The sequence below is a fragment of the Tursiops truncatus genome, chromosome 3 (genome assembly GCF_011762595.2).
Source record: "Tursiops truncatus isolate mTurTru1 chromosome 3, mTurTru1.mat.Y, whole genome shotgun sequence".
Classification (NCBI taxonomy): Eukaryota; Metazoa; Chordata; class Mammalia; order Artiodactyla; family Delphinidae; genus Tursiops; species Tursiops truncatus.
The window spans coordinates 154,894,225-154,907,883 of NC_047036.1; the positions used below are offsets into that span (position 1 = coordinate 154,894,225).

Below are 13,659 nucleotides of genomic sequence, written 5' to 3' on the forward strand. Positions count from 1 at the left end.
CTGATTCACTTTGTTGTGAAGCAGAAACTGGCACACCATTGTAAAGCAATTATACTCCAATAAAGATGTAAAAAAAAATTATAGATGAATACCATGCACAGTTGTAAATGAATACATTTTATGGCTCAAGAAAAGATAATTTAAAGCTAAAGGGCAAATGTACAATTGATATAACAAAAAGAAACTAAACAGATTAATAAATAAGGAAGAAATGTAAAAAGTTATTAGCAATCTACTCAAATTAAGGGATCAGGTCATTTTCTTTAGGTTTACTGGGTAAACAATTTCTGAAGAATTAAAGCTATTTTGGAGAAGGGGGGGGGAATGACACCATTTGAGGGTCACACTGGTTTAACCCTCATCCTGACTTGCAACAAAATGGCAACATTAAATACATTGATATTAGTTAACCATCCTGAAGTTGAGTTTTCTGGGTTTTCTGTAGTGGGGTTAATCATATTTGCCTCACAGGCTGTAAGGTTGAAATGGGGCAGCTAACAAATCCCCGGAGATCACCCAGCACAGTGCTGATCCACAGGGGCTCAAATGTCAGCTCCCTGCCTACACTAGATCATGGCCCAGGGAAGAGAAAAATTTTAAAAGAAAGCTATCAGAAGGACTTTTTCTTACTATTATTAAAATTAAGTGTCTTTCTAAACCAAGAGTAATAGATGCAACAATGGAAAAGTTCTAGATCCGATCCTTTGAAAAACCAGAGATAAACCTACTATCATTGTTCTACATGGTTTTTGAAGTCCTAGCCAGTCATTAAGAAGTGAAACAGAAATAAAAAACTACACTAAAAATAATTCAGTGAACACTTTAAGAATAAGAATTGGAGAGTGACAAGGGGAATAAATATTTGGAAATGACTACCACTTCTTTACAGCAGCAATTTCCAGTTGAAAAACAAGGAGGTAGTTCTATTAAAAAACAGCACTATAATTTTAATAGGAAATTGAAAGAACAACTATAAAACTTTACTGGGGGAATTCCCTGGTGATACAGTGGTTGGGACTCTGTGCTTCCACTGTTGTGGGCCTGGGTTCGATCCCTGGTCGGGGAACTAAGGTTGGGGCACTAAGATCCCGCAAGCCGCATGGTGCAGCCAAAAAACAAAAACAAACAAACAAAAAAAAACCCACCAAACAAACAACAGCAACACAAAACCCCAAAAGTTTATTGGGAAATATAAGATTTCTTTCCATGTCTGACTGGCTGACCACTAATCATCCTTCGTGAATCAGCTCACAGCTTAGGGTGTCCAGGAAACAAGAGGTGCTGGAACAGAGGATCGTGAAAGGCATCTGGGAAGGACTGAACCATGACCTCATGGTTTTTCATGTCATTACTCATACCTGACTATAAAATCCCTTCTAGGCATAAAAGTCCTCTTCATCTTCACAATCCCCCCTCAAAAGTGCAATAAAGAATTAGTGTCAATGATGAATAATGGAAGAATAAATGATGTTAATAGGCCAGAGTACTAGGACAGTGGATTAATTTCTTTTAATTCCCATCCCTTGTCTTTTTTTGTTAAAACACTGCTTGTATAATATAATACTGAGTGAAATATTAAAAATGCCTTAGTTTGGGTGTAATAGAACATACAAATTCAGAATGCTATTGGGGTAAGTTAAAAGATTTTTTTGATAACTGAGTTTTGGAGTTAAGACATATAAATTCCATAACAGATTAGATCCTAGACATTCCAGTAAACAGTTACTTACTGTAGGATATAAAGTCCTGCCTACTTCATTGGGCTCCTGTGAAAAATCAGTAACAAAAGGTTTTTAAAAATATTTTACAATTGGCCAAATGCTGGCAGAAAGTGAAATGTAATGTCTTGAACATGCCAATAGCTCTCTAAAATATTGGGGGGTTTAGGGAAAGGCACCCCTGCTCCCGTTCTTAAGCTACCAGATCCAATGGGTTCCTCAAAACAAGTAACAGCCACTAAACTGTCGTGTTCTCTGTATCCCCAGGCAACAAGTCTTTGCCACTTACTAGGTGCCAAGCACTGTGCTGGGCATGAGCAATACAGCAAAACGGGCAAAAAATCTGGCTGTGCTCGTATGGTGCTTACAGCCCAGTGCAGCACCAGCAGAAGGTGGAGAATAATTAAATGCTGAATGTAGGTACACGTGGATGAACAAATATGAAGGTGGTTGAAGAAATGTGCAATGTTTAGCTAGAAGAGCTGCCTCAGTAGGCACATGGTGACTGGCCCTGAGGACCAGAAGCTGCTCAGCTCTGTGTAACCTATGCTGTTCCTCCTCACTGGAGAAGTGTGAGCAGAGACTGCACGGTCAGATGCTGAAGGGAACAACAGGACACACAAGCACAGTGGGGAGCTGTCCATCTACGCCAAATAGAGAGAGAAGAAAAATCATGGGGAGGAGGATCCAGGGAGGCACAAACTGCCACAAGACAGGAGTGCCACATGCACGTGGGGACAAATATGGCAACAAGGTATTGAGGTGAACATGAAGGGAAAAGATGCTCGTTTCTCAGTCCACAGGCCTGGCGCACGTGCTGTGTTCCTCCCAATGCCTCCCACATGCAGCATGCTTACCAAGACAGAAGCCTCCCAGGGAGTCCTCCGGCATCCATTCTTCCCCCTTTCCCAGCTGGGAAAACATATCTGGCTTGGGTCCTAAGAGTCCTGTTTTTGAGGGGAAAAACAAATGGGCCATATCTGTTCATACCAGAGATAAAATCATTGCAAGGATTAGGTATGGTCCATAGAACTTCCTGGAAAAGGTGACCTGATAGGGGCCCAGGGTAGACACCAGTTCCCAGAAGAAGGAAAAGATGGTTTGGGCCTGACACAGAGAATCTGTTCCCGTCTTCCTCTCTGCTGGAAGGGAGGGAGGATTCGACCTCTAGTCACCTTTGAGACATCTGCACTTAGACTCCAAAGAGCCCTGTGCCCAGGACACAAAGGATAGGCACTGAGATAACATCCTCAGAACAGCTCACTCCCAACCCAAACTTCTGTATGGAACCAGTTTATGGGTCCCAAAGAAATCTCCAAATATGAAGATGAGACTTCAGAGGCTCCCACTTACCCAGGGACACCAGGTTGCTGTAGTTCTCCAGCATTACATCCCTGTACAGGGCTCTTTGAGCAGGGCTCAGCTGCGCCCATTCATCCTGGGTGAAAAGCACGGCCACATCCTTGAAGGTCACTGATTCCTGTAAGGGCAAACCCATCCCCGTTGACTGGTGGCTACTCCCTCACATGACTCTCTGGGAAATGCTGTGACCGTCTGCAGGGCGGTTAGCACAGAAGGGGGATGGTGTTCTGTAACAAGGGAAGCACTTCCTCAGGGTTTCCTAGGGGTCAAGCTTTTATCAGACTTCGTTCCCCTGAAGAAAAATACCTTGTGGAGAGGACAGGCCTCCTCAGCACTGGGACTTCACACTGGCTGTTCATCTTGCCCAAAACATTTTCTCCCATCTCCATCAATCTGCACAGCCCTGCCTGTACCCCCACCCCTATGACCAATCCTACCTAGGTCTTGGCTTCAGCATTACCTCTTCAGCACCCCTCCTCAACTGCTCCCATATCACCTGTGCAGGGCCATCCAAGCACTGTCCCACTTGCTGAGTTTTGGTTTACTTTTGGTTTCCCCCACTAGACTGTTAACTCCAAGAAGCTATGGACCATTTCCACATCTCCCTTGTCTTCCCATCATGTCTTCTAGAACATGGCCCATGTACCCAGCACCTGTTACAAATGTATTACTCAGCAACTCCTGCTTTTCTTCAGCTGAACCCAACACACATACACGGTTCCCATGGAAACAGTCCTTCTGGACAATGTGACCTTGTTCCCTCTGATCACAGCTAGTACCTTCTGTGGAAACACTTGGCTGAGAGGCCAAGAGAGCTGGTGTGAACTGAGAAGGAAGAGTTAAGTAGAAGCCCAGAGAAGAAAGGCAAGGGTCCAAGAGAAAGGACTTTTAGATTATTCTAGACCCCACTTGCCTAGCTGAAGTACAGGTGCATTTTGGCCTTTGGATTTTGGGCAATATCCCAGTATCCTTCCAATAAAGACCTGCTTTTGCTTAAGGTAGTCTGAATTAGGTTTCTGTTACCTGCACCCAGAGCCTTGCACAAAGTAGGCTGAACCAAGGAACATTTGTTGGACTGAACCCATGAACCAATCTGTCAGGGAACATTGTTCACCTTTCTTTCATGGGCATAGATCTAATACCTGGCACATTTTACATCCCTAATACAGGTCTGCTGAATGGCAACCAAAATTATGGCAGCCTGTAAACACAAGATCATTGTGTGACACCAACAATGAATTTGAGGAAAAGGCTAGGGAAGAGAAATATCACAGTGGACTGGCACCGTGAAGACAGGTTTCAAAACAAAAGTGGTGCCTGAGATGGGTTCTAAAGGACAAGCTAGAAACCAAGGAGAAGGGTGAGCAACAAGTGAGCTGGGACTGGGTTGACATGGCACTTTCAATCGGCTGCTCAGCCCTTCCAGTGATTTCTGCCACAGATTCCTGCCCTGGACAGGTTTAAGTGTGAATGAATTAGAACAAATTTACCAAATTCATCAGAATTTGTACACTCAAATGAACGCTGTCTCCTTCAAAGTGGAGTCCATACCCTTATTCTAATGAAGTTAGCACTGCTCAAAGCTTTTCAGTAATTTATTGAAATTGAAAACATACCACTTGAATGACTTCATTTGTACCCAATATTCCTCTGAAGTAAAAAGCCAAATATAATTTTTTTTTAAAGCCCAGTAAATCCCACCTTTCTAAGAAAGCATTCCAATTTCTCTCTTCTATCACTCCTATGTTAGGTACTGCCTTTACTACTTTAGACTCTTATTTTACTTGCTAGTGGAAAGAGTGCAGGTTTCCACTTTGGACCAACCTGGCTTTCACTTCCAGTTGTGTCACTTAGGTGAGCTTTAGCAAGTTCCTGAGCTCTGACACCCACCAGGATGTGCCCAAGATGGGGGGGGGGGGGGTGGGCAGGAGCGGGTCAGGCTCCTGAGTGAGACTGGACTGGGAGAAAAGCTCCTGGTCAGGGTAAAGAAACAGGCCCACCCTCCTCAACTACTACATTCAAATCTCCTACGGCAATTTAGAGGGGGAAGCCCACAGCAATCCCTCACTCACCTGGACCACGGTTGGCAGGCACCTGACTGCCATTCCTTCTTCTCTGATGAGCCTCAGGCTGGTAACACCTTCTACTGTTTATGAGGAGAGGACTGGGTCAAAAAATACCACACAGCAGTCCAGAGTGGGGCTTTGAGCATTCACACCCTGGGAATCCTCCAATACTCCAGGTAGTGAATTCTTAGTCCCTATTTGCTCCCAATCCTCTCTCCTCCTGGAGGGTCTTTCTGATGGCCTCCCCTGTAAAGGGAATAGCTCACCTTGCAGCTACTCCCAGCATCCCCCACCAATTTTCCCCCTAGCAATCTGAGTCAGATCCTCCATATCTTCCCTTCTGTATTTAAATACTTTGACTTTTCTTGAAGAAAGCATCCTCCAGCCCGTTTTCACACTTTCTACACACTCTCCAGCCTTTTGCCCTTAAATTATGCTGAGAGATCTCAAGAAAAGTGTGTCTCCTGCCTGGACGGCTGCCTAATCCTTGGGCGGGGAGTGAAAGAAGTAGAGAAGGAAGGTCGTCTTCTTTCTCCTAGAAAAGAAGCTAAGAAGGCTGGATTTTCATTGTCGAGACGTCTCTCAAGGCCATGCCGTTCTCTGGCCTCAAGCCTCTCCTCCTCTGGCGCCCAGTTTGGGAGACCTGGAGTCAAAGGTGGGAGAGAAGCTATGTATTTGTGCGGGGTGGGGGTGGGAGTGGGCGTTGGGCGCCACGAATGTTAATCGTACAACCCACCCTCCCGCCCTCTGCCAGGTCCCCTGGGAAGCTGCTGCAGGGGCTGCGCAGCTGCTGACCCGGCCTCAGCGAGTTCCGGATACTGTGATCCGGACCACACCGGGAGCATCTACCACAGAGCGTAAATGGGCTTCCCGGAGTCGTTTCCAAAACACACGCCAGAGGCCCTGACCGCATCCTTTTCCACATGCACCCGCAGATTCGGACCCTAAACCCGAGAGCTCACACCTGGCCTTTTTGTCTTTGGAATCAAACCTTAGCCATACGTCCCGGGAAGTTTGGGGCATCAGATTACCGTCCTTCAGAACGGACCACGACCCAGACCTACTCGGTTTTCATCCGCCCTTCCCACCGGGCTCCACCACCCCAAGGCTGCTCCCGCTCTCCCGATGCGGCTTCGGCCACCGTGTCTAGTCACCACTGGGTTGCCCTTCGAGGAGCCTCTGCCCGCGGCGAGAGACCGCCACCGCCACATCGCAGGCAGAACACAATGAAGTGGAGTCTGCAGTCCGATTCCGAACTGCGCTTGCGCGTTGCCGGGAGACCCGCCGAGCCGGATTCCCTCAAGTCAGAGAGCTGCAGCGCTTCTGCTTCGCAGACTCCACTTCCCAGAGGGCGAATCGGCGGCAAGCGCCCGCACCAGCGCCGGGCGGAGAAACTGATACTGCGCGCCTGAGCAGATTAGGGCCCCGCCGCTCAGCACCCCCACCCCCCACCCCACCCAGGCCAAGGGGGTTTCCTTGCAGAAACTACATTTCCCAGGGACCTCGGCGGAGGCGTCACGGTTCCCTAGGCAGGTAACCACCCGCGCGCTAACCCGCACGTGAGGATTTGGTTCCGTTTGGGTCAGACTAGGGAAGGCAGAGACCAACGAAAAGTTAACGAAGGGATGAGGAAGGTCAGTCCGAGGAAGTGGCACCTGATCCGGTGAGTAGAGCTGATCCAGGACGGCCCCCAAGGACTCAGAAGGAGGCGACAAGTCGAAAAGGGGCGTTCCTGAGGGAGGACCGCGCGGAGATGACTTGAGAAGGCAGCGGGACTGTGCCTCGGCCACGGGGATGCAAAAAAGCTAACAGTGTGGCCTGGCGTTCGTGCTGGGGCGTGGTTCGGGCGATGAGTGGGGCCCGGGGACCGGGAGGACGGAGGTGCGGGCAGAAGGCCTGCGGACCAGTGAGGAGGCTGCTGCGGCAGTTCAGGACCCAGCGGATAGTGGCTGGGACTAGAGTGGTGGCCACGGGACCAAGGGCACGGCGCGAGAAACGTCGACAGGTAGAATAAACTTGGTTCTCCACGACTTATCAGGAGGAAGGAGCTGGATGCCAAGGAGTCTGTCTTGTACAACTGGGTGGTATTTAGCGAGGTGGTATTTATTTTTGTGGACAGTATTTTGCGGAGGCGGGCAAGGATGAGGTAAAATATAGAAAGATCCGACTGGAGATAATTAGTTGCCTTTGAATTTTCACGGAGCTCGGGAAGGAAAGATGAGAGAGTTTTAACTTTGTCGGTGGCGGAAAAAAAGCCAAGAATGGACCTCTCAGTGAGCAGTGTCAGTGACTTTACTTACGTAACACTATGGCATTCTGTTTTGGCTTTTACTGAAGATTTCATTCTATAGACACTTTTGGAGCGTTTATGTGTCAGGCATTGTTCTAGGGGCTGGAGAAATAGTGAAACCCTGAACTTATGCAGGTGGAATTCTACTAGAGGGGGTACTCAATAAACAGAAAATGTTGATGAGGTAGTGATGACACATTGAGGCTGTGTTACGGTTTAGAGTGTGACGGGGGTGGGGAGGTGGGAATTATTTTCAGCAGCGTTTTGAGAAGTTCTCTTTGAGGAGGTAACATTTGAGCAGAGATTTGAATGTAGTGAGGAAGGAAACCATGTGCATATCTGGGAAGAGAACAGAAATGCTGACCAGAGATAGAAGTGTGCTTGGTGAGCCTGTGGTTTAGCAAGGCCAGTGTGACAGAAGAGGGCATAGTGAACAAGGGAGAGTGGGAGAGGAGGTTGGAAGGGTAATTAGAGGGCTTGAAGGACATCGTAAAAAGTTTGCATGTATTCTCTGTGTGACAGAAAACCACTGAAGGGGTTTGAGCAAAAGAGTGGCTTGGCTGAACACATTTTGACAGAATCACTGGTCCGCTGTGGTGCGAACAGGCTGTGGTGCGGCTAGAGGGAATACAGGGAAACCAGTTAGGAGGCTGTTACACCAGTGGGGGTGGGGTGGGGGGAAGAGAGAGCCTCCTACAATTATATCACCTTCCTACAAGGCATTTGCTTTGAGAGCCTAAGATAATTAAGGGTTGTGGATGCCATGCTAAGGAGTTTGGATATTGTTCTGTTTTCAGATATATAAGGATAATAATAATAAAATATTTATTGAGCCCTAAATATGTGTTGGGCACTTTCATAAGCACTTTACATTAGTATTGAATGTAATCCAAAGCTATGAGGTTTGCACTGTTAACAAATAAGAAAACTGAGACAGCGATATATTAAGTGCCTTGCCCAAGGTCTCATGTCTAGTAAGTGGGACCAGGAGTCCTGCTCCTGCTGATAGAGGAAAGGTGCAGAAGTTTCCTCCTGACTTGTTGCCCAGAATGGCTGAGCACTGACATACAAGGGCCCGAAGCTTCCAAACCTCCTGAAAAAGTAGTGAAACCTTCTACTGACCCATTTATCTGACCCATTTCTCCTGCTGCTCCCTCTAAGTGTTAATATTTTACCAGTTTGGGGTTATTGCATCCATCTTAGGCTTCAATACATTTTATTCTTCCTATCCCCCTTGTCTTCTGCCTTCTTTTGAGCCTTTAATTTTGCTACTGTCTTTATAATCTTCCATCTGTTTTCTACCCATCTCTCTGCCTCCTTCTTCCCCTCCATTTCTGTCTCGAGATCAGGTGGGGAACAAGAATATACATGAAGAGAAAGGAAGAAGCCGGATGCAAGGGAGAGACATTATTTAAAATCTTAAGTTTCTGAGGTTACAATTAATTCAGTGTTTCACTCCTCCTTAGTCCTTGCCTTTTCTAATCCCATAGAGGTCCTGTAGCCCAAAGAAACCAAACTGCTCAAATTCCAAACACTCAGAGTCCATGGGGAACCTCCTCCATTGCCACCCACAGATATCTTCTGTACCCATCGTTTCTTGATTCCCACCTCTCCCAGTGGAAAGTTTCCTTCCTCCTGTTGAAAAAGGATCCCTGCAGCCTCCACCTGTGCCCCAAATCTCATTTTCCCACTTTGAGCTGCACATCCCCTCCTTTCTGCACCTTCAGACTCTCCCATGCAGTGATAAACATGCTCAGTTCTTCTACCTTAAATCATACAAATGCTCTTGGCAGATTATTCGTTGGCTAAATCAACACCTTTCTCAATCCCCCCTTTTCCTTGCCTACCTCCTCTATAGAGGCTGGAAGAGCTAAGTACTTATGTTTTTCAGCCTCCTTTGCTCCTAGCCTCCATGCAACACAGCTGTGGTCAGTGAGGTTTAGGCAGAAGTCTGCTGAGGGGCTTCTGGGAAAACCTTTTCTGATAAAAGGCACAGATGTTGCTGGTGCTACACACCCCCTTTCTTCCTGCTCTGAATGCAGATATTTTACCTGAAGCTATAGGAGCCATCATGTGACATGATGAAAAAGTCATGAAACTCAAGGCATTGAATTATTTTGTCTGAACCAATGCCAACCACCTCCAGATTTGTTATGGGAGAAAAACAAATCCCTATTCGCTTGTAAGCCATTGTTATCTGGGCTTTCTATTATTTGTAGCCAAAAGCTCTTCTGATATATACACCCTCTCTCAACCACAATCTCTCTCTAGTTATCTTCCTAAATCTCTCCTTTCTCAAACTACTAAGTCCTTTCAACCTTTAAGTCACTCTTCAACCCACTAAAATTTACAGAGGTTATCAATAACCAAAACCAAAGGCCATTTTCTATTTTTATCTTACTTTAATCCTCTGTGGCATTTGAAAATATGAAATATTCCTACCTCTATGCTAAAATTATTTTTTCTATGCCACCACCTTCTCCTGATTTTTGTTTTTCATTTTTCTTTTGCCTGTTGTTTCCCCTCAGCTTCTACTGATGACGCCTTCCACTTACTGCATTCAAAGACAGTACTCCCAGAAAACTCTTTATCACTGCCCCTTCTACTTATTCTACTGCCTAACAGGAATCTTCACTTGGATACCCACAGACTCATAAAATACCCCCAGACCAAACTCATCATTGCCCCACAAAGTCAGTCAACGTTTTGTGTTAATTATGGCACCCATCCACCCAAATAAGTTCAAGTGCTCCCATTTAATTGATTACATTACCTAGATTCTGCTTTATTATTGCTTGAATTCTTCCCTTCCTCTCCCATCCCACTGCCAGTTTCTCGGTTCAGCCCTTGGAAAACAAAACAATCTTATGCAGTTTGATTTCCTAATCATATTTATCACCTATTTAGCACTTATTAAATGTGTATAAAATAAATTGCCTTAACTATTCTCATAACTATGGATCTCTAAAATCTTTCTCTATGATTGTTTTGAATATGTTGTGAGTAGCAAAGATTTTGTTAATATGTCAAATTTTCATGTCTGTTAGTGTTCAGCCTCTTCTGCTTTCCACTTTGATAGAGTACAACACAAAGATGTATTTGAATCCTGTGTACTCAAAGACTATATTTGTTATATTGTTTTCTAAGTAATTAGCTTATTTAACAATAGTTTAATGACTGTTAATTGAGAACTTAAAACAGCATACTGTTGCATTAAGATTTGCACAATTATTCTACCATCTGGTAGCAAGCAGCCAATATTTCAGAGGAGAAAATAACAGAGAGAGGGGGAAGGACATGGAGGGATAATAGAAGTTGGTAGAGGTAGAGAATTTTGACTCAAAACATTCAGGGAAACCAGATTATGGAATAGGACCATCTAGATAACATATATAACATGGTGAAAAAGCAAGCATATTTATGTTTGTAGCATTTTAGATCTTACAGGGATCTTGGAGCCTTCTAAATCTAAAATCCCTCATTTACCAAATAAGAACACTGGGACCTGGTGAAAGTAGGTGACTTGTCCAAGTTAGTGGCAGATCAGGACTACATACCAGGTCTTTGGGCTATCCAGTTAAGCACTCTCACATTTCCTCTCCAGTGTGAAGTCTCTGATGTCCAAAGGAGAATCTGCAGTATAATACAATAGAACTTATCTTCAGCATGAAACCTCATTGCTTAGAACATTAGCTACTTAAACCTTCTGGTATAAAGTTTTACTTTCTGAATCAAGATTTCTCCACTTTTATATGGTTTCTCTGCAGTGGTCTGTATTTTCTGATATGGTATATTATACTTCAACTAAAAGATTACTACAATCGTTACATTTATTAGGTTTCTACATCACATGACTGATCTGATTATCACTGAAGAGTTCATCACGGTGAAGGATCCCATGGAAGCTTCCCTCACGTATGAGTTCGCTGATGCCGTGTAAGATTTGTACTCCGACTGAAGGCTTTTCCACATTCATTACACTGATAGGGTTTCTCTCCTGTATGAGTTCTCTGATGCACTATAAGGGATGAATTCTTAATGAAGGCTTTTCCACACTGATTGCATTCATAGGGCTTCTCACCAGTATGAATTCTTTGATGCTCAATAAGGTATGCGCTCTGGCTGAAGGCCTTTCCACATTCACTGCATTCATAAGGCTTCTCTCCAGTATGAGTAACCTGATGTACAGTAAGGGATGATCGCCCAGTGAAATGTTTCCCACATATCATACACTCATAAGGTTTCTCTCCAGTATGAATTCTCCGATGCTGAGTAAGAGATGAATTCTTACTGAAAGCTTTCCCACACTGATTACATTCAAAAGGTTTTACTCCAGAATGAAGTCTCTGATGCTCTATAAGGTATGTACTTTGGCTAAAGGATTTCCCACATTTGTTACATTTGTAGGGTTTTTCTCCAGTATGATTTCGCTGATGCAGGGTAAGAGCTGAGCTCTTACTAAAGGCTTTTCCACATTCACTACACTCATAGGGTTTTTCTCCAGTATGGCTTCTCTGATGTACAGTAAGATGCATACTTTGACTGAAGGCTTTTCCACATTCATTACATTCATAGGGTTTTTCTCCTGTATGAGTTCTTTGATGCACTGTGAGATTCATACTTTGGGTAAAAGCTTTACCACATTCATTACATTTGTACGGTTTCTCTCCAGTATGAATCCTTTCGTGCTGAATAAGGGATGAATTCTTGCGGAAAGCTTTTCCACACTCTTTACATTGATATGGTTTCTCTCCAGTATGAGTTCTTTGATGAACAGTAAGATTCATGCTCTGACTGAAGGTTTTCCCACATTCGTTACATTTGTAAGGTTTCTCTCCAGTATGAATTCTTTGATGTACGGTAAGCGAGGAGCGTTCAATGAAGTGCTTCCCACATACATTACAGTTATAGGGTTTCTCCCCTGTATGAGTCCTCTGGTGCTTAAGGAGGGATGAACTCTGGCTGAAGGTTTTCCCACACTCATTACATCCATAGATTTTCTTTCCTGCAAACATTCTTTGAGTTTTAATTAATTCAGCATTTTGTTTAGTGTCTTTTCCATGTGAATTCCAACTGTGAGGACTTTTCCCCACAGGAATAGTTTGTTGTGTATCAATGATTGAACCCTGACTGAAACATCTTTCAAATTCATTACCTCCACATGTCCTTCTCACAGTGAGGGTTTCCTTATGGGTAATGTGCACTTGGCCCAGATGTCTATCCTGGTTTTTCTGTTGCCCCTCTAACCAATTATCAGGTTCCCAGGTTTCCCCTAAAGAAGAATGCCAGAGACCTTCTCTTTCCATTATTACCCCATAAGATAAATCTTCAGTAATTAGGGCTTTGTAGTTGACTCTTTGGTTTCAAGTCTTATCTCCCAGTCTGAAAAAAATAAAAATTCAAATACACATTGGTTTCTGTGCTGAAAACTGTATAAGGCAGGAAGAAGAGAATGAAACTGAGAATAACTATAGGGCACATCTGAGAGCTTTCAAAGATGTCCCTATAATTAGGAAGAGAATTGGAAGGGAGGGAAAAACAGTGAGCCGTCCATAAATAACAGGGAAACTAGAAGCAGGGTAAGCAGAGGAAAGAGTGAGCCTATGCAGGAGGGATAGATACTGAAATCACTGACCACTGGACAAGACTAAATAATGAAGATCGAACTAAGGGAAGATATACAGATGAGCTGGGATTGGGAGAGGCAGATCACAAAGCCCTGGAACATTTATCTGGTACTCCTACCAGCAGTTTCTTCCCTCCCGAAGGCTGCCTATAATTCTGATACTAAATCTTCATAAAACATCACAGTGTGACACAGTGAAAAGATTGTTTACCCTAGAGTCAGACAAACGTGGGTTTAAACACTGGCTGTTAATCACTTATCATCTTAAGTAGTTGTTTCTCTGAGTCTGAGTTTTCAGAGATATAAAATGAGGATAAAATAATCTGATAAGAATTAAGTAAATTAATGTATATAAACTATGCTTAGGGAACATACTTGTCTGGAACATAAAATACCAGAACATACTTGAAACTTAAACTCTCAAGGGAGGATGGCAAAATCTAAAAGCTCCTCTGCTCCACAAGGAGCATGTGATTTTCTCACTCTCTTTAGGTAAGAGAGTCCTAAAGGGCCCTACCCTTTCCTAAATATCCATTCCTTACAGATAAGAACTAGTGGCAGAGGCAGGTAGGGGAGAATCTGTTGAAGTGCTTGAGA

The 13,659-nt window shown here is 44.3% G+C and overlaps 1 protein-coding gene across 6 annotated transcripts in view; it reads right to left on the reverse strand.

Annotated features, from left to right (window-relative positions):
• LOC101334865 (uncharacterized) overlaps positions 1 to 13,659 on the reverse strand; it is a 69,812-nt gene that overhangs the window by 19,252 nt on the left and 36,901 nt on the right. For 2 of the 6 annotated variants that reach the window (XR_012331004.1, XM_073802911.1), the window contains exons 1-3: positions 5,153 to 5,856; positions 3,072 to 3,198; positions 2,576 to 2,665 (exon numbers count right to left, since the gene is read on the reverse strand). Coding sequence is in view for 5 of the 6 variants with exons in the window: in XM_073802911.1 (XP_073659012.1) it covers positions 2,576 to 2,665; positions 3,072 to 3,198; positions 5,153 to 5,185 (250 nt within the window). In the remaining variant the exon portion in view is untranslated. Of the gene's footprint in view, positions 1 to 2,575; positions 2,666 to 3,071; positions 3,199 to 4,486; positions 4,500 to 5,152; positions 5,857 to 5,876; positions 12,819 to 13,659 lie in introns of those variants that run through there. The other 4 variants (XM_073802913.1, XM_073802912.1, XM_073802915.1 and 1 more) reach the window with 4 other exon arrangements.